This window comes from Scardinius erythrophthalmus (assembly GCF_964197995.2).
Source record: "Scardinius erythrophthalmus genome assembly, chromosome: 11".
Classification (NCBI taxonomy): Eukaryota; Metazoa; Chordata; class Actinopteri; order Cypriniformes; family Leuciscidae; genus Scardinius; species Scardinius erythrophthalmus.
The window spans coordinates 26,772,371-26,794,155 of NC_138231.1; the positions used below are offsets into that span (position 1 = coordinate 26,772,371).

General features: G+C 38.6%; 1 protein-coding gene across 3 annotated transcripts; it reads left to right on the top strand.

Moving 5' to 3' along the window:
- The first annotated feature begins 1,601 nt into the window (after positions 1 to 1,601).
- rd3 (retinal degeneration 3, GUCY2D regulator) lies at positions 1,602 to 19,373 on the top strand. 3 transcript variants are annotated; one of them, XM_081379674.1, is made up of 4 exons: positions 1,602 to 1,716; positions 4,954 to 5,102; positions 15,929 to 16,259; positions 18,686 to 19,366. In XM_081379674.1, exons 3-4 carry the CDS (start codon positions 15,973 to 15,975, stop codon positions 19,050 to 19,052), a joined length of 654 nt encoding a protein of 217 aa, XP_081235800.1. In that variant the 5' UTR covers positions 1,602 to 1,716; positions 4,954 to 5,102; positions 15,929 to 15,972; the 3' UTR covers positions 19,053 to 19,366. The 3 variants fall into 3 exon arrangements, with proteins under 3 accessions (XP_081235800.1, XP_081235799.1, XP_081235801.1); XM_081379673.1 differs by having other exon boundaries at positions 1,604 to 1,716; positions 4,897 to 5,102; positions 18,686 to 19,373; XM_081379675.1 differs by lacking the exon at positions 4,954 to 5,102 and having other exon boundaries at positions 1,604 to 1,716.
- Positions 19,374 to 21,785: the final 2,412 nt, after the last annotated feature.

Consider the following 21,785-nt stretch of genomic DNA (forward strand, 5'->3'; position numbering starts at 1 on the left):
ATCATTTATAATAAACACTACAATATTACATATAAAAAGAAGATTTGTCAAATTTGATTTCATGCCGACTTTAAACGTTAAAACAGTATAAGCACTTTAAGAGGTAGTAAAGGGAAGACGGGGAAGCTTTTATGAATAAACACCTAGGCCTATGAATAAATTATATTAAGGGTATTTGATTGGAAAGCTCACTGCAAATTTACTTTGCTTAGAGATAAACTGTCAGTCATTTAGAAGGGAGAGGTCATTTGAAGTTGTGATATGAGAACTATTGATTTGGTAAAGGTTCTGAGGTTGGAAATAACAATAACAAAACCCAGACTAGAGTTAGTCTTTGTCTTATTTGAAAATTATGTGAATTGAGCAAGGCCTTTCAATGAGCAATATAGGCTACATGCTGGTTATCCGAATACAACCCTGATTCTGCTTGTGCAGGCAGAAACATTGCTTTTAAACAACGGCTCAAAGTAGTTTTCATATTGAACAGTACTGTTTTTTCGAAATTACTAACAAACTAAGCAACATAATCCACCGCTGAGTCTCTGAGCAACACAGTATTTCGTTTCCGAACGAATTGTTTGAGTGAATGATTATGACTTAATTGTCGCCACCTACTGGCGTAACGGTGTAACCTGCAGAAAAGGTCACTAAAAATTCCCACTGAAAAGCTGATGGAGCCAATCAAATTGGTTTTGAATGTATGAGATATTTGCAGACATAATGGACCGTTGGCATGCTGTGTGAGCGTACAGTGTTTGAGCGTAGGCTAAGCATGTCATGGTTTTACTGCTAAGCTGAGACATCTGCTTGGATTAAACTCTTTCCATCTGTTGTCCTCCAGTCCTCTGCCAAGCTGATAGTTCACTGAAAACACGTCTGTGCCAATATCTGTTATATGGTGGAAAACACATTAGAAATACCAACATATTGTATACTAATGACCACTGATAAGAACAAATAAAATAGCACCATATTGAAAATCTGGGACTTTTAATTTTTTTATTATTATTATTATTTAAACCTGACAACATATTTTTTCGGATGAAAAAAATTTTGACAAAGAAAAGTTGTACAATTGGTATGTAAAATTTATAAGAAATATAGGCTAACACCATTTTTAGGCCTCTAATGAAATAAGCAAATTCAGCTATCAGTGAATGTTCTAGTAAGGTTCTCAAGTTATGAACAAACATTCTTCCAGTAACTTTAACCCTCTGGGCTTCTTCGCCCGAAAACGGGCGAAAACTTGAACATTTCAAATTGTTTAATTTTTTTGCTTCATCGGATGGGGGTGAAACTTGGTGACTTTTGTTTTATTACCTATATGAACACACAAAAAAATCAAGGAGATGATTCTGATATGTTAAAGGGTCGTAAAAAAAAAGTCACACTTAGCTTCCTCCCGCCCGAAAACGGGCGACATAGGAAATGAATGGGAAATACGAAAAAATAGGAAAACTCAGAGAAACTTTTGGTGGCTACAGATCAGCCACTGTGCTGAAAAAAAGTGTACAGCAATGAAGGGGTGACACTCTAGAACATCAAGAGTGCAAATAAGACACCCTCCCCCCCCACACACACACACCCACACACACAAACACACACACACAGAGAGAGAAATGAACTGGTAAGACTGAAACAGCAAATTTTGCCCCAAACTATATAAAAATGATATAATCATAATAACTCCAAAACTATAGCAAGGAGAGTCAAAAGGTAGGTATCGTTTGAAAGAACTCTTTTTAAATTTTTTGAAAATATAAATTACATTACATTTGGACATTGTCCTGCCAAGAAACAGCGGATAAAAGACAATATATATATATAATTTTTATTATGATTTTGCATATCTTTCTTATTTGTCATGGAATAACTCAGGAAGGAAATAAGGTAGGAGGAAAATTCTTTTTTAGTGAAGTCCCCCTACATGTTAGCTGCATCTGGATAAAAAAATAATAATTTTTGGACAAAGGAATCAAAAGTTACAGCATTTGGAAAAGAGACAGCCTTTTTGTACAGTCTTTGACACCCCCTCATGGGCATTTTTTTCTTCATGAAGAATATCTTGTCATAAAAGCAATAGATTATGTTAATTTTGGGCTCATTTTAATTGTAATAATATGCTGTAAAAAATGAAGTGCCATTTTCAATTATCTGAGAATGTTTCATGAGCTGTATGATGTTTTTGACACATTGCAGTACATTATTTTATAGATTATGAAAAAAAAGAAATTCTATTTATCAGCAAATAACTCAGCAATACTTAAGAGTTTTTCAAAGTGGATACATTCACTGTAAAGTTCAGACTCTAAGGTTTCAAATGACATCAACTTTGTGTTAATCAAGGCAAGATTTTTTTTAAATATGGTAAAGAATATTTTCGCAGCTAGGTGGCGCCTGCTGGCGGTACACTCGGTTTTAGAGGGATTACTCAGCATTTGTTAGGAGTTAATAAATGTAATTAGATGCATTAAAAAGCTGAGATCCTAAGCTTTAAAATGATATATAATTTGTGTTGTTCCATTCAGTGGTTGCTTAGTAATAATTTTTTTTCTTTCCGAATGGGAATAAATCAAATAAATAAATAAAAAAGCTATAGGCCGCCTATAGGCGGTTATAGGACATGACACAAATTAATACATTTTGAAGCCACTAGATGGCGCTCTTCTCAGTTGAAAATTTTTTTTTTTTTAGGCCTGCACTCTATTTTGATGTGAAATGTTGCATTTATTGAAAAATAAAAAAAAATATATTAATTCTAATGGAAAAAATAGCTCATAAAAATTATATAATTAATGCAAAATATCATAAAAAATTCCAAAAATTCTAAATAATAATCAGAAAACATTATAGAACAAAAATATATTTGATTGGTTATCCTGGGAAAAAGTAAAGTAAGATTTTAAGGCTTCGCCCGTTTTCGGGCGGGAGGAAGCTAAGTGTGACTATAATACGAAGAAGCCCAGAGGGTTAATAGAATGTTCGTTCTGAGTTACTCTGTCTTTTATAATGTTCTCAAAAGTTAGCAACATATATACACAGTTCATGAACGTTTGACAAATGTTTTGTTAAAATGACTAGCTTGTTTCCGAATGTTCATTCAAAAGTGTCATTCCCTTAATGTTTGTAAAATGATAAAACAGAGAGCATTCAGAAAAAGAAAAAAAAAAGTTTAAAGTTTATAAAGAGATTGTGAAACTAATCCATATGAATTGAGTGGTTTAGTCCAACATTTTCTGAAGAGACACAATCGCTTCATATGATGAACAGATTGAATTTAGTCTTTTATTAACATATAAACATTGATTACCACACACATTAGTTGTAATAAACGGAAGCTCAAGCATCTTTGCTTAATGTGTGAGAGCCAATGAGGTTCATTCCCGTGTTACGCAGCATGTTTGAGCTTCAGCAAGAACCAATGAGGTTGGTTCTTGCACTCAAAAAAATTACTCTTTAAACTAACTTAATTCAATTATGGACAGTGGTTCCACACAAGCAAATTATTTTTTATTAACATTAAGGTTATTTTTTGAATCTGTGTAAGCTCCTTGTGCTGTGACAACACAACTGAATGAGAAATAATCTATGTGAAATAGTAAACGTCCAACCAAGTCAATGGAATTGCTTCCCTGTAACTTAAACCGGTTAAGTTTAGTGAACATGCTTTAGTTTATTTAAAACTGCACTGTTAAATATAAGTGTGTAGGATTTACATGACATCTCAAATTTCTAGACTATTAGCTAATAATAGCACTTAATAACATATTAAATGCTAAAATGTATATGTTCCTTCAGTCACAAGAAAAAAACTTATTTGAATCAGTCAACATCCTAACCAAATGCTCCTCTTCTCCACAATGGTAACCCACTGTAATTTAAATGGTTCTAATAATTCCAATGTAATTGAACATTAAAAACAATTACACACTATCAAGTCTTCCCTTTTCCTCATTTTCTCAAAAACACATAAAAAACATTTAATTTCAACATTTATTCTCTCTTAATTCAGCTATATGCAAAGCATGCTGGGAACTAACAAGCACAGCCCAGTTTCAGTTAATGCAACACAAATCATTCATGTAATCCAACACAAACAGATTAAGTAAACTTAAATTTTACATATTTAAGCAGATTGAACACAATCAAATTAAGTTTGGACAAAATGTATAGCAATTGTGTTGCTTAAGATCATTTTAATGAAGCAATTTGAACAAGCAGCCAAAACATTTTTTTTTTCAGTGTGCGCATCAAGCAAATTCAGTTGAGGTTCTTCATTAATCAATGTTTATAAGTGAATAAAAGCTTAAATTCAATCTGTTCAACATGTAAAGCGACCAAGTCTCTTCAGAAAATTTGGAGTAAACCGCTCAATTCATATGTATTAGTTTTATGATCTTTTTATGAACTTTTTTAAGCATAAAAAAGGGGTAGTTGCTTAGACTGTCAATGGAGGAACACAAAGCTCTCAGATTTCATTAAAAAGAAATTGAACGAAAGTCTTACTGGTTTCGAATGACATGAGGGTGAGTAAACGATGACAGCATTTTAATTTGGGGGTGAACTATCCCTTTAACGACAACTCTCTTAGAACATATTTTTGTTAGCAGCATGTGAACTCTTGCTGGCTTGCATTCAGGCTCATCATTTTTTGGAACATTCTCAAATCATGCTGAATATCATGATCATCAGATTTTTAAAATTGCAGTTTTAATGTCATTTCTCACTAAGCTATAAAAACACTACAATGGTTCAGATTAGCTTGTTTACAGGAGGTTGGCTTTCTGTAAATGCTGCTCACAATGAATAAAAAAGAGAATAAAGCTTTTTAACAAGATTAGTCGTCTTAGTCACATGACCTCGTAGCCCACATACGCTCATAATCTGTTTATGCAGCGCATGACCCGTCCTCCCCCTCTCTTCTGCCCTCCCATCCCGTCTGCTGCCTTTCAGCTGATGATGCAAGTGGCAGAATAGGCTTTGGGAGCATCGCTATAGCAACCGAAAACATAAAGGCACTTCAGGGCAATCTCAAAGAGGAAATGTGACCTGGGCCATTGCACAACTACAAGCCCTACAAGACAACTAGATCACTTATCAAGGTAAGGAGAACGAGGAAATGGGAAATTAATAAAGAGGAGATAGCAAAAGAGAATGGCGGAGGAGTGGGTGGGTGGACAAAGAGAAAGAAAAACACAAGAGTAATGAATTCAGCACGTTTTGAGATGACAAACTTTGCATTTTGAGAATCATTGGCAGTGATTTACAGTGATGTTACTGTTCTCAGGTGGACATTGATGATATTACTTTTAGTTTAGAAGCTTAAAATGTTTTTCATTTCAGCATTTAAGCCACAATAGTCTCTTTTTGATGGATCACATAATACATTTACTTATAAAATTACTGCTTTGATCAAATTGTCAGTGGGGATATGGCTATTGTATCAACATTAATGTACCTGAAAGCTTTGGCATTCTCTGATATTATAACTGTTTTGAACTTTTATTCTGATCTGGCCTTCCATTTCCATCTGTTTCATCTGGTTTTTACTTATCAAACAGTTTTGGTTACCATTGACTTCCATTGTATACACAAAACACTGAGACATTTCTCAAAATATCTTCTTTTGTGTTCCACAAAAGAAATAAAGTCATACAGTTTTGGAAGAACGTGAGAGTGAGTAAATGATGACAGAATCTTCATTTCTGGGTGAACCACATGCTTTTGATTCCAAATGCTCATTATAACAGCACAGTAACCGCAAATGTGTTTTAAAAAGAAACCGTACTTCTTTAGCAAAGTGGTTCTCAACTGAGGGGCCATGATCCACAAATGATCTGTTCTGTAAAAATAATAATAATAATTTTATGATGTTTAGATAAGATACATAAAAAAGATTATTGGAGTACGATTTACAAGAAAATACTATTTCAGTCTTTCTACTTCAAAATGTCACATTTAATGTAATGTGTTACTTGCCGTTTGTGGATTTGTTTGTGGAAAATGTATTAGCCATTTCTGAGTGAAAATTATTTGAAAGTAAATCCTTTGTAGTGGTATGGCTAAATGCAACTAATGAAATGCAACTAATAGTAACCATAATAAGTAAGAATAGAAATATATAGGTTTAAAAGGGAGGGAGAACATTCTTTGTATCTTTTGTTGTTGACGTCTCATTCTGTGCGTCAGTATTTTGGCTCAAAATCACTCGGTAGAAGCTAGCCAAATTACCTAGAGCAACCTGACCATGGTTATGTGACATGCCCTCATCCTAAGAGCTAAGAGCATGAAAACATTGAAATTCAAGGGACACTTGTTAAACGTTTTCTTACCAAGTTTACCATTTTGCATGTAGTTTGATAAGGTAATATCAGTCAATTTTTGAATTTAAGAACTTACATTTACTTTTGTACACTAAATAGATATCTACCATGTTTGGTCACCACCTGATGTCTGGTAAAATCTGGTTCAGCATCCTTTACAAATTCACATCAAAACAAATTCTGTGGATAAAATGACCCGAGAGGTTTGTCTGTCTGAAGGTTTAGGCTTGTAAATTTGTCCTTTTGTGTATTTGAGAATGGAAAAATGCAGAGTTCAGGATTCTTCTCATTTTGTTCTTCTACAGTTTTCCATTCTCAACCACTTTAGGACAAATTTCAAGGTGAAATGAAAAACACAAATCCCAGAGTCCCACCATCTATTTTACACAAAACATTTCAACATTTTCAGTCAAAAATGACTGGCTTTTAAATTGCTTGTAAATCTCTCATTATCGCCAAACACTGGATTCAATCTTTTTGTCAACTTGTTTTCTTTCAATTAGCACATATTTTGTATTTCTTTTTAGAACTGATTGATCGTAGGCCTCATTGATCTGATTATTATTATTTTTTTTATTTTTTTTGAGGTGAATAAGCTTGAGTGAACTTTCACTCAAACACTGAGGTGCATAAGCTCAGATCAATGAAACCTCGGATCAACCAGTTCAAAACCTGTCCTAACTCAAATAAAAAAGTTGATAAAAAGATTGAATCCAATATTTGGCAATAACAAAGCATAATGATATATTTATAAGAAATTTTGGTCACACTTTAGATTAGGATCCAATTCTCACTATATTTACCAACTATTAACTACGACTTTTGCCTCAATAAACTCCTAATTACTACTTACTAATAGATAGTAAGGTAGTTAAGTGTTAGGTTTATGGACTAGTTTTGGCCACTAGAGGCCCTCATTGTGTTTCATTTCAGTTCCCCGCCATTTTATCATGTGCTATTGTTCTCACCTGTGCCTCATTTCCTGTGAGTGTATTTAAGTTGCTCTGTTCCTCACACAAACCCTGAGTCCCAATTCGCCTACTTATACTACGACCTAAAAGTATGTACTTTTTTTGTGAGGAAAAAGTACATAGTTTTGAGTGTGTAGCAAAAGAGTATGCACGTTCTGGGACAAACTTCGATGACGTCATGCAACGTAAACTTGAACGTGGTTGCCTAGTTACCAGTAGCGTACCGTGGGGTTTCAGTCAGGGCCTTCAGTAAGGATCTACCCCCCCCCCCAAAAAATAAATAAAAATACAATCATGCACTGTATGCACTGCGTAACATCAACGACGAGACAGCTGATCTTCAACCTCAGCGCACACGCACACCACTGTACATTATAAAAGCTGAGCTGAAACATCTCGCGCACGGATGTAAGTTAGTAATACAAATAAATAAAACATCTCCGGTTAACTAGCAGGACATTAATTTTCGTTTGTTGAATAAGATGCATTCTAGCGCTGAAATGTGTTGTTCAAGCTGAGTGCTCGTTGCCGCTGTTATCAGTGGCGCGGATACAGTGTTCTCTTGTGGCTCGCGCACAGTTTTCACTCAGATGCGCGCTTCAATCTAGCGCCGTTGCGGAGACTTTCTATTCGTTGAAATCTTACAAAACAAAATGCACACAAACGCCTTGCTTGATATACAACCACTGATGAACATATTCGGTAAAATAAAAATAAAAAACTATACAAGTGTGGACTCGAACCCAGAACCTCTGACACACTTGGCTAAAGTTCTACCACTGGACCATCGTCGAACACTAAAGTTGCATAGTTATCAATGGATTTACTCACGTGGAAATTCTCGGTATTAACAAAATTGGTAGATCTAGAATGACAAATGTACCCAAAATGACCCAATGTACTAATGAAATTTATTTCTGGACATCGTAATGTTATTTTTCCTGAAAATTGTTATTGTACACAAACATGTATTGTATCTGCCCACCCATGTCGATGACATCAGCGCGGGCTAGCCATCGACACATCGCTGGGCCTCTGGGGCGTTCTGTCATACGCATCACAATTTGATTGGCTGATAAAACACGTCAGTCAAAGTTATGATCAATTGGAAAACGGCAGCTTCAACGGAAGGCTAGCTATACTACTAGTGCTGGTCCACGGCGTTTAGATGACATATGTAAAATCCAGCTCAGACTCACAAAAAATAACCATATTCTTTCTGGAAATATAATTGTAACGTACTGATAGACAGTAATTGAATTTAGACATGTTCAGACACACATTAATTTAATTTTAGAAAAAAAAAATTCTATTTTGACAGGGCCAGCAGAGAAGGCCCTGCTGGCTCTGACGGCACACCACTGCTAGTTACGCACACCGCGACTGTTAACTATTTTACATTTCATTCATTCTTATATGTCCAATATAATTTCATTTACTATTCCCATCTTTTTTTCCTCATCGTTTTTTCCACAATACATTTATAATGTGTTCTGCCAAATTGAGGAGTGAAGCAGGGCGTCGTCGTAGATCAACCAAACGCAGGTCGTTTGTGAGGCGGCTATCACCACTATCACCACAAAGCTCCTCCCTACCGCACGCAGTGGGTTGTGGACAATATAAGCCGTTAGAGTGTGCATTGATCTGCACTTAGAATTCTAACCAGAAATAGTAGACCATCTGGGTATCTTTGGAATACTCATTTCAACATACTACGATTTGGGACGTACTAATTCTAGTTTCGCATACTATTTAGGACGGATAGTATGCGAATTGGGACTCAGCAATAGACAGTATATAAACTGGACACAGCGACCCCACTGGATTCAACGGAGACAAGTGAAGTCAATTAGAAGCTTTCACTTCCTGGGGGTCGAGCGTACTGCGCAGACTCAAACTGAGCTTGACGACGTAGATGTGACGTGAGCAACCCGTCTGTCTTCTAGTAGCTGTGCCAAGAGAAATCTGAATCATTCCCTTCCGAAACTTGCAGAGACGGAGAGTGTGAGTAGGAGCTGTCCATGAGCTAGGAGCAGGAGAAACTTTTAGTAGGTATTCTGATGAATTATTTTGTCATTTTGCCTCCACGTCCCCCCGATTGCCCGCGAGCTTCTCCTCCTGTCCATATGGTAATTTCCTACTGTGCGACAGAGAGTCGCGTGGTTATGACGCAATCGTTAGCCTACACTGTTAACGATTTTCTTGTATTTTTACAGTACAGTACTGGCAGCACGGTGGCCAGCAAGTTACTGTATTTTGATTTACAGCAACTTTACTGTAATTTACTTTACAGTACACAATATCAGTACTGTAAACTACAAAACAGTACTTTACTGTATTTTTACTGTATTTTTGTAATGTTTCTGTTTCTGCTGTAATTAATTATACAGTATTGTACTGTAAAATCTATATTGATACATTATTGCTAAATTTTATAATTTTCAAATTACTAATAATGATAATATTATATTTATATAATAATGAGTTATTATAGTATATACATTTACAGGTAATAATATTATACTGCAACTTCAGAATAACTGCAAATCAATCAATCCAAACAATGTTATTGTCAAAAACATTTTTTATTAATCAATTACACTATTGTGTATTTGTGAAAAAACATTTCATTTAGGAACACTACATGTCCAGTACACCAACACTTTACAGGTAAACAGCTTTTAAAGGGATAGTTAAAGGAACACGCCGACTTTTTGGGACTTCAGCTTATTCACTGTATCCCCCAGAGTTAGATGAGTCCACACACACCCTTCTTATCTCCGTGCGTGCTGTAACTCTGTCTGACGCACCCACCGCTAGCCTAGCTTAGCACAAAGACTGGAGGTAAACTACGGTGGCCGAGAAGGGTCACAACACATACAAACGCCACAACAACTTCATATTCAGAAAACAACTTCGTCGATTTCACATCACGTACGCTGCAAATATTCACAGCACGAGCAAATAGGGAAACGAACTGCAAACTGCAAAGACACAACGGAAATGTTTCCAGGGGGGCCTTGATCAGTGACGGACCCGCATCCATCTGGTTGTCCTCGCGCTATCTGAATGTGCGCTTTTGTTGTCTATGTCTACAAGAGCAAGAGGTAAGTGTTTCTCTTTTATTATGACAGACTTGTAGACAACAAAAGCGCACATTCAGATAGCGCGAGGACAACCAGATGGATGCGGGTCCGTCACTGATCAAGGCCCCCCTGGAAACATTTCCGTTGTGTCTTTGCAGTTTGCAGTTCGTTTCCCTATTTGCTCGTGCTGTGAATATTTGCAGCGTACGTGATGTGAAATCGACGAAGTTGTTTTCTGAATATGAAGTTGTTGTGGCGTTTGTATGTGTTGTGACCCTTCTCGGCCACCGTAGTTTACCTCCAGTCTTTGTGCTAAGCTAGGCTCCAGCTAGCATACTGCTCGCAATAAGTGACAAAATAATGCCAACATTTTCCTATTTACATGTTGTGATTTGTAAAGTCACAGCGTGTACAAATAACAAGGACACATGAGACACAACCATCTTCCAACTGTACACATACTGGGAACTATATTCTCAGAAGGCGAAGCACTGCTACTTCTGCGGAGTGATTTACTCGCAGCACCTGTGGTGAGGAGCAGAGAGTTCGCTCAGAGTGTTGCGCTAATCACTCCGCCCAAGTAGTAGTCATTCGCCTACGAGAATATAGTTCTCAGTATGTGTACGGTTAGAAGATGGTTGTGTCTCATGTGACCTTGTTATTTGTACACGCTGTGACTATACAAATCACAACATGTAAATAGGAAAATGTTGCCGTTGTTTTGTCACTTATTGGGAGCAGTATGCTAGCTGGAGACATTTACCTCCAGTCTTTGTGTTAAGCTAGGCTAGCGGTGGGTGCGTCAGACAGAGTTACAGCACGCACGGAGATGAAAAGGGTATGTATGGACTTCACTTATCTAACTCTGGGGGATACGGTGAATAAGCTGAAGTTCCAAAAAGTCGGCGTGAGAGGTTGAGAAACTGCATGACTTGCAGCTGTAGCTGGACACACTTTAAAATTTGGTTGGGACTTTGAGGTGGTACTGGAACCTGGCGGTGACCAAAACTGAAAAAGACATGACACACAAAAACACGTATGACAAATCCTGTTATCCACAGCACCAATAAAGATGAGCAGACAGTGTAAGAGATCAATTGTAAAATAAAATTTTGTAGAAATAACAAAAATTAAAAAAACAGCCAATTAAAAAAAAAAAATGTAACCTTTAGATTTTAAAACTTTAAGTTTAAAACGTATTAACATGGCTAATACTTACAGAAAACTCCTTTCCCAGGCTGCAAATAAAATTCCCACGTCCCACACGTACAGCTGTAAGAAATCAAAATACATATTATTCAGTTAACTGTTATGTTTCTTGTTGAGGACATATATTTCATACATCTGCTTACAATACATCTAGGTTAACAAAAATAAGCTTCACTTTAAACTTCACTTGACCTCTCTAAATATTCTAACTTGCTTTTTGGGCATGCATTTTACTTGTCTTTATTGCCTAATAGATCATTATTAACTCTGATAGTTTTTTATTGATCAATTTACACCTTTATTTATATTTTTAATTATTATAGTAATCATTATTTGTCATTACAAATCACAATGCTAAAGAAATGGGTCTCCAGCCTAAATAATAGAAATGAAATAAAAGGCTAAACTGGTACCAATAGCCAAACTCTCTTAGACCAAATCACCCATTTTGCGTTGCAAAGGAAAGTGCAGTATTTTTAACCCGTGTTTTCACGTGTTTTTGTGTCTAAACGACTTAATAAATTTGGTCCAGTATTTATCATAAAAGTGATAAAATCATAAAACCATCAAGTTCGCCATCCGAGAAACGGACTGCAAATATAGCATTTTGAGCAAAATAACGTACGTTATGTCTATTATAAGTGCTTGTTTTTACCACTGATGGGCTCGGATGTTATGGAAAGGATCCTTACAGATTGAGATAACAGTTAACGTTAGACATTTTTGTTATCATAAGATCCTTCAAACGTAACGTTAACGTCAAATGCAGTAATTTTTATCTCGCAGACGATTGTATAACACATTTAACGTTAATTAACCACCTCGATTTGTCCTTCCACCGTTCCAACAATCACCAAGTCTGTTTTGGTCGAAATAAACCGTAAGGTAATGTTAATTCACTGTTCAAATCTCGAGTTAGATTTGAAAATGTCGAGACGGTCGAGACAAGCAGCGGGGTGAAAGAGCAGATCTAACTAACGGTGTTTTTGCAACCGTCGCTGGCTAAACTTCCACTGTCATTTGTACACTCAGGGGCGGACTTTACCATTAGGCAAAGGTCGGCAATTGCCTTGGGCCCCAAGCTACCTAGGGGCCCCCAAAATGCCCCATTAATTTATGCTTAAGGTTTTTTTTTACATTTTTTTTTAATTTTCGCAAATTATATATTTCTAAATCTCCATTTGCGAAAAATGGCATCAAATCATTAGTCGCAGAAAGGAGGGGGCCCCCCACCTCACTACATTGGACTATTCCATTATCTCACGCATCTGCGAAAGTGACAAATTGCGACAAAAAACTGACAGAGAAAAAGAAGTGATTGACAGAGTGTACAGAGTAGCCTAGTAGAGTAAAAATGAAGCGAAGCTACACAAGCGGTGCTGAAAAAAGGAGGAAAAATTGCAGAATAAGGTAACAAACTTTTTTGTGATGCCCGCTGACAATGACAACAACGATACAGGAAATACACAAACAGAGCAAGATGAGTCTAAACGTGAAAATGAAAAGTTTCGAAGTTACCCAAGCGTCTCAAATAAAAGAAAAAAAGACTCAGATACTGTAAGTAGGCTATTTGGGAAAGCTGCCAAAGATGACAAACTTTTTTATGGCTAGGAACAACAAACGTCCAACGCACAGAAAGATCGTGAAGCAAAGAGGACATGGAGACCGACAGACAAAACAGAGCAGTTTAAATTACTCAGGTCTCAGATTCTGTCAATTCTATTACGAAATAATAATACCGTTTGGAGCTTGTAATGTGACGTGACCGATCCCTAGAGGCACGTGAACTGATCATCTTCGGTAATAACTTACCAAAATGTATTCCTTTATTCATAATATCGACCAATCAGTGTTTTTCAACCGCGGAAAGAGGTAAAACAGCTGGAGAACAATCGTCACATAACATTTAGCCTAACGTTCCTCAGGAAAGCCATTTAGTTACCATAATATAGGCTATAGCATGTAAGTTGACTAGAAAAATAAGATATAAAGAGTATTTAGCTAAATAGGGCCTATGTGTAGGCCTACTATATTACTTATTTAGTATATTGTTTACTTATAATTTAATTACAATAAAAAAGCATTGTTTAATTTTAGTTATTTTTAACCTTAAATAATACCAGCTGATATGGCTCTCTGTATGTTCACAGCATTATGTGAGTTTTTTTTTCTTGAGAAAAATTAACGCCTATCTTGTGTACCTAATATGTATCCAAATGAGTCAATATTGAATCAAATCACAAGAATTGAATCGAAATGGTGAAATTTGTCAAGCAAAAAAACAAAACAAAAAAAAACAGAGCTTACCAGAAATTGTACCATGTAAACATTGTAACGTTTCTGTTTAGGAGTGAATACGTGTATGCAAGGTTTAAAGGGGAAGTTTTATTTCTCCTCTCCAACCTTTACCTGCCTATTCACCATTCAGTCTGTAAAAAAGAGATTTCGCTCTCTTTTAAAGGTGCAGTGTGTGATTTTTAGACGTCACAATAAGTCGATCTTCATAGAAGGGGGTTCCCGCGGTTATGTAGATATAAATGACTCATTCTAAGGTAATAAGAACATAACGGTTCATTAAGTAAGGTCTTTATACACCACTGAAAACATAGTTATGGATCTTATATTGCATTTCTGTCAATAGATCCTCAGAAATATGACACATTGCACCTTTAAAGATCGGATGGGGGGCCCATACATACCTTCGCCTTGGGCCCCCAATTTGCTAAATCCGCCACTGTGTACACTATAGTGTAAAATCCTAAAACCTTATTATAAAATTCAAAATTAACTTACCAAATTTCCAGATATCCGCAGAGTGAGATCCATTCATCCAGCGAGTGATCTGCTGCGATCTGCCTGCAGTTGAGTCTGACGTCAGTCGGGCGGCGCACGCTCTCTCTGTTTACAGCAACCCTGTATTATTGCCAGGCATTTTACAGCCAGGTTACAGCTAGGTTACAGCAACACTAAAATGTACTGTAAAATGTTCCCGCTCAAACAAAATTACCCACAATACAATGCAAATGACGGTACTTTACTGTAATATAAAAATGCAGTATTGTACTGTAGGTTATTACAGTACTGTGCTGCTAAATCTACAGCGACATTTAACAGTATATTTTTATAAAAATTGCTTCTACGGGGCCATAACGTAAGGTACAAGGTAATGGAGCCTTTTATACATTGTCGTGTTTCTTTAGAAATAAATAATGGACAAATGGAGTCTTTAAACGCCTCAGATGTAAAGTTATTCGCTGTCAAAGTGACGCCAAAATGAATGGGAGTCAATGGGATGCTAACAGCAGGTGGGGGTCCGCTAGCCAATGGCGGCGCCCGGGGAAGCTTCAAAATAATATGAAACGCTGCCCCCTCTGATTGATCTGCACTTCGAATTCTATTTTTTACAGTCTATGATTCTAACCGGAAATAGTAGACCATCCGGGTATCTTTGGAATGCTCATTTCAACATACTACGATTTGGGACGTACTAATTCTAGTTTCGCATACTATTTAGGACAGATAGTATGTGAATTGGGACTCAGAGAAAGTTATGTTGAGACCAACCTCTCCAGTATTTTGGTAAAGCCCTCCTGTGATTTTTTCTGGATTATTTACTCTGATTATCTGACCTTTGATTATCTGACCTTTATTTGATTATCTGACCTTTTCCATTTTGTTGTTCTTATTTTTTCCCAGTAAAGTTTTTTGATTTACCTTTTGGGAAACATCATTTACCCTTTGTTTGTAGACCCTCTTTTGAATTTTTTGTATTGACTCCTTGGAACATTTGGAGATTCTGTTCTGGTATTACTTTCTGAACTAATTAAATGAGACATTAAGTGTATTCCATGACTGCGCTCTCGTTTCTGCAAACTGGGTCCTCTCTCCTTCATTCAACCCTCACAGCTTTGTTCTAGCCTTGGTTCTTACAGTTAAGTTTATGTATTGGGTATATTAAGGGATGTAGAATATTATCATACAGAATAAGACATTAATATGTACTTTAGATATACTAATAAACAGCCAATATCCTAACAATATGCATGCTAATAAGCAATTACTTCGTGAGAATTGGACCCTAAACTCAAGTGTTACCGCAATTTATTTTATTTTATTTTTCGTAGGCCAGGCTAGTTTTGAACTGGAACATCAAAAGTGGAACACGGTACTGAAATTGTGAGCAAAGTCTGTACGTTTTTTAGTTCAATGCGATAACATTAACCAGCATTTTCAGGGGAAAAGGAAACTTGTCTCTGGGTCAAAATGACCAGAACACAACTTAAGGGTTAAATTACTCTTGTTTTATGCAACCAGGTCAACTTTTACTGCACCCCTACAGGTAACAGTAAAAGTGAGCAGCAGAGGGCCGGTGACCGAGCGAGCATGTCGTGGTTCAGCTGGAACGAGCCGTACAATCGGAGCCCGCGGCGTGAGCCGTCTGAAGTAGTTGTGGACACGCTGATGCTGGAACTGAGCTGGCAGATGAAGGAGGCCGAGAGGCTGCAGCGGGAGCGAGACAATGAATACCGGAGGCTGAAGAGCGGCGTGGACTACAGCTGGCTCATGAGTGCCCCACGCACCTCATACGACATCAGCCAAGGAGAGAAACTGGGCCTGGAGGACCTGTGTAGCAAAGTACCACCAGCATACTGCGGACCTGCAATACAAAGGTGAGACAGATCAGTTAAACGCTCCATATTACACCTTTTGTTTTCAACATGAGGATGTTCGTCACTGCAGGTTCAGGGGAGGTTGATCTGGGTAATTAGTTTACTAAGCCGTCTTTGTGATGTCTCTACTAGGAAGTGCACAAAGACTGCTATGCTTTTTTTCTAAAGTTGAGCTAAGTATAGCTCTAACCTGCTGAAGTGATAATTGTAATTCAAACACAGGCCTCACGGGATACACACCTTGACAGATTCAGATAAGCCCCAACTGACGCTGTTCCTTTCTGTTCGGGTGGCAACAGCATGGCAATGCATTTTTTGTTTAGCTTATAAACAACACCCAGAATTGAAAATTCTGTCATCATTTCCTTTGTCGCTCCAAACCTTTATGACTTTTTTTCTTCTGTGAAACATAAGATATTTTGAGAATTTTTTTTTTTTGAAGTGGTAACTGAAAGAGTAACTGAAACTTTGAAAGTGGTTCAGTTACCAACATTCTTCAAAATATATTTGTTTTCTGCGGAGGAAGAAAAGTCATACAGGTTTTGAACGACAAACTCAAGGTAACAAAATATGCTTTATTTTATTCTTCTGTAATTGTTACTCTAATATCAGGAGAGTTTTATATTATTGCGACAGGTAGGTTAGATATACTGTAGATCTGGGTCACTAAAGACCCGACTATGTAATAATGATTGGCGAAACATTCAAGCATTTATGGTTTAAAAAGGACAAAAGGCATTGTGAAAGCACCATCTGAATTGTGCGCTACATTCCAAGTCTTCTTTACAGTTATTGAACCAAACTGAATCAACACTGAACTGATTTCACCTGAATAATGACTGTTTATTATTGTCTTTTCAGAGCTGCTTTACAGCAGAATTGAATTATTTTTGCAACATTGATTCATATATCCTGTTTATCACTGTAAAGCTGTGAAAAAGTCTTGTATAAAATGCTATATAAATAAAAGTGACTCGACTGACTGTTCCTCTCAGAAAATTATTGCATGGCTTTAGAAGGTTTGGACTACTTTCATGGTGAATTTTTGTGAGTAGTTTTTGGAGTTTGACAGCATGTGATCACTTAACTGTAGATGTAGTGTAGTGTGCAAATAAATGCATACAGGTTTGGAACAACGTAAGGTTGAGTAAATATTGACAGAATTTTCAGTTTCAAGCAAACTGTCCTTGAAATCCTTTAAGTTATTCCTACAACTTTGTCAGATAATACTGTTTTTTGAAGAAGCGTAGAAGGATGATCCAGTCATGTGAGAGTTTTTAGATTACTGTAATGATTAATGAAAGAATGAGAAGGAAGATTAAGAAAACACTGATTCATTGATTTAGTTGGAAAGAAGAACCTTACTTGGAAACCTATTTTAAGACTCCCTAAGAACATACATCTTAGTCTGTGGAGCAGGAGAGCGCAGGTCTTGAGAGGCGGTGTTTACTCTGAGTCAAGGGCTTTTGTTCTGCTCCCATTGGGACCACAGGTAACAGTTAACATGGGCAAGATAGGCTGATGCTTTGTGCTGTGTAATATGACCAGTGAAGATGTCACACACACACACACACACACACACACACACACACACACACACACACACACACATTGCAATTGTGACTTTATATTGCCAGTATACTGTATATCCAATCGCAATCTCTCAACGTGACTTTAAATCTTGCAACTTTGCAACTTTATATCTATCAATGCTTGCAATTTCATAATGGAGTATATATTGCTACTTTATATCTTCCAATTGCATTTATATTTCACAATGACTTTATATGCCGCAGTTGTAACTTTATTTATCTTAATTCAGGCTTTACATCTCATAATGTGCCTATATATATTGCAATTGTGACTATATTTTCAAACTGTGACTTTATATCTCACAATTGTGACTTTGTTTCTTGTAACTTACTTTATATCTCATAAAGTGCCTTTAAATCTCATAATTGTTGCTTTGATTCTTGCTTTGATTTCAACCTCATATCTCACAATTGCAACATTATAGCTTCCAATTGCAGCTTTATATCTCACATTGTCACTTTATATATAAGCAGTTGCAACTTTGTTTTTCGTAATAATGACTTTATATGTCGTAATGCGACTTTATCTCACAATTACCTATTTATGTTTTACTCTGAGGCAGAAACAGGATCTCCTAGGATGCTTGTGGAGACGCAAGTCGTGTTGTCTGGCACGTTTCTTCGAAATCTTGGCGTATTACGCTCACAAAAATAAGCAACAGCATTTACTTCAGCACAGGTTACAAAGCACAGATTTTAGAAAGAGATGTTTAACAGCTTAGTTACAATAAATGCACTTTGTTGGACTGAGCATCATGGTTAGTAATACTACACATCTTGAAATAAATGTTTTCAATGACATGAAGCTGTTATAAAACCTTCCTCTCTTCGCAGGTTTCGGCAGGTGTTGATGGAGAATGAACCTGAGGTGCAAGAGGTTTCCGGACTCTTCCGTTCTGTGCTTGTGGAAACACTTGAGCGCGTTCATGAGGAGCAGGAGGCTCAGCGTCTGACCCACCAGTGGAACAACAAACGCTCCATAAGCCTGTCGCTGATGAACTTCAAGTCTCGCGTGCGGATCAACCCTTTTGGCAGCACCTTGGGACTGAAATCAAGCAGTTACGGCTCAGAGGAAGATGGCATGGACGTCAAGACTGTGAGTGAGGATGTTGAGAAGGGCCTTAGCCTGACAGCGGAGAAAGCGCAGCGCGTGTGGAGCATGCCAGAGATCCGGCACAAGGGAATCAATGGTAAAGCTTGAGTGGGATTCAGCGGGATCTGGTCCAAACCAACGACTGGCTGATATTCCCAGCATCACCTTCACTTTCAGTGTGTTTATATTACGAGGTCTAAAAAATGGAGGCAAGAGGCATGTTCATGTTGGGAAAGAAAACTGAAGTCTTATAAGCAAAGCATCACAAATCAATAAATCTTACAAGGATTACAGTTCATAAACCCAGACTGTTTATTTTTGAATTTGTGCAGTAAATTCTTAAAATAGAATGAGAGATATTTATCTGATCACTCACCATTAGATTAAATGTGTTATTCTGAAATGATAAAATTTTTCCCTTGAAAAAGTTTTTGTATGACCTTTGTTTCACATTTATTTATTTATTTATTTATTTATATATATATATTCCAGTGCAGGTCTACTTTTTAGTAATATCGTCCCCTTTTTCAAACCAAGTGGGCCTGTATTTTGTGTGAAAACATTCAGATACTTGTGATTTATAGATTATTTCTTGTTGTCTTACAATGTGTGTGCAATTGAGTAAGTAATGAGGTGTTTGCAAGACATTTAAATTTGAGTCACAGTACAATCAGTGTAACTGTTTAATTTAGGATGTTGCGCTATAAAACAATACGTTTTCATTTTATTGTGCTGAAAAAAATAAAGAGCTTATGATTCTGCGATACAGTGACGATACCCTACATTTTTAACAAATGCCTCTATTGTATCTTATAATTTTTTGATTATTGTAAAAGACAATTATACCTTTCCTTGACCAACCTTTCCTTACTCAAAGAATGATGTTGCACATTAGTTAATGTCTATCAGTTAGGATGCCATGCTGGTGTACTTCTAAAAGTTACAAAATTTAATATATATCACCTACCAACCAGTAAGAATTTCGGCTCTCACAGACCTGTTAGTTTTCCTTTAAGAAGCCCTCCCGTTCTCTTACGAGAGGTTCTCTCGTACTGCGTAATATCTTACGCTAGGGGAAAACCTCTTTTCCACGAGATATTGAAGCCAAAAATTATCCTTAATTTTGCAATAATGTAAAACGCATTGCAGCAGCCTGCAGCCATGGGCGAGACAGCTCGCGCGCCCATTGGCTGCTCTGCGGCAACTGCACCAGCCTATCGAGAGAGGCCCCTCATGACGTCGTGACCAATGAGGGCGCTTCGCGCCCAAAGCGTCATGTCCCGCCAAAAGAGGGTGGGGCTCGACTATAAATATAGCCTTGAGAGGCTGGTTTGACCAGTTTTTTATCTCTTCAAGCGAAGCTTACGCATCGCTGGATCCAGAGAGGAAGCCGCGCCGTTTGGAGAAGCACTTAGCGGGATTAGCGCCATACCTGAAGCTGCTGGACGACAACTCGCCGCCTTCAGTCGCCGTTCCTGCTCACGCTTTCCGGCGTACATATCCTTTTACTGCTGTGTGTGTTCGCCACCGCGACACACATTTTCTCTCTAAAAGAGCACGAGCGTCTTTTTCAAGATGCCTCGTTCATTCTGTGGCTCATGCCAAGCTCCACTCAGCGACGGGGACCACCATGTCATCTGTGTTTCCTGCCTGGGTGAGGATCACGCAGCTCTCGCGCTCGCTGACGGCGGCTGCCCTCACTGCGAGCTTATGCCGATGGTGACTCTGCGGACTCGCCGGGCATTTTTCTCCGAGACTGCGTCTTCGCCCGCTGCGTTGCCGCGCCGTAAAAAGCGCCGCGCTCAGCGGGTCCCGGAACCTCCTCCATCCCGCGAAAGCTCGCCGGTGCGCCCGCTAGCTTCGCCGCCTGCTTCACCCGAGTCTCTCGCTGCCGGTCAGCGGCCGCTGTCTGCCGCCGCTTCCGCCATGGAGGACTGCGAGGAAGCTGTGTGTGAGGAGGACGACAGCTGCTCTCTCCTAGCTTCGGGCAGTGAGGATTGGTCGAGCTCCGCGGACCTCGCACCTTCTTCTCACCGGCCCCCTGGGAAAAGAGCCAGCATTGAAGCGGAGCTTATGCGTCTGCTCGAGCAGGCCGTCGAGAGCCTCGGCCTTGAGTGGTCTCGACGGCTGTTTTCTGCAAAAGGACCGTACTTCACAGCCTTCAAGACCAGCCCCCTTTCTTCCTGAGCTTCACGAAGAGGTAGCTAAGTCTTGGAACGCTCCTTTTTCAGCCAGAGTGCGTGCTCCCGTCTCCGCGGCATTCTCCGTAGTTGACGGTGCCAAGGAAAAGGGTACCACTCTCTCCCTCCCGTCGAGGAGGCGGTAGCCGCCCATCTTTGCCCGCCCTCCGCTGGACGGCGCGCTAAGACGGCGCTGCCATCCAAAGCCTGCCGTACCACGTCAGCCTTGCACGGTCGCGCTTACACCGCCGCCGGGCAGGCTGTTTCGGCGCTCCATTCTATGGCCATTCTCCAGGTTTTCCAGGCCAACCTTCTCCGAAAAATGGATGAGGAAGGACCGGAAGCTGTGAGCCTTCAGGATTTGAGAAGCGCGACGGATCTCGCCCTTCGCGCTACTAAATCCGCCGCGCAGGCCATAGGGCGAAACATGGCCTCCATCACCGTGGCTGAGAGACATTTGTGGCTTACGCTCTCGGAGATGTCGGACTCAGAGCGCTCCGCGTTTCTCGACGCCCCCGTCTCCCCCGCTGGCCTCTTCGGATCTTCTGTCAAGGACTTCGCAGACAGATTCGCTGAGGTTCAGAAGACATCGCAGGCAATGAAACATTTCCTGCCCAAACGTTCAAGCTCCGCAGCAGGTCGCTCTAAACAGCCGTCTGCT

Excerpts from the sequence above, each read along its gene's own strand:
- rd3 (XM_081379674.1), top strand. The coding sequence starts at position 15,973 with ATGTCGTGGTTCAGCTGGAACGAGCCGTACAATCGGAGCCCGCGGCGT. Across the intron at positions 16,260-18,685 it reads TGCGGACCTGCAATACAAAG|GTTTCGGCAGGTGTTGATGG; the intron begins GTGAGACAGATC and ends CTCTCTTCGCAG.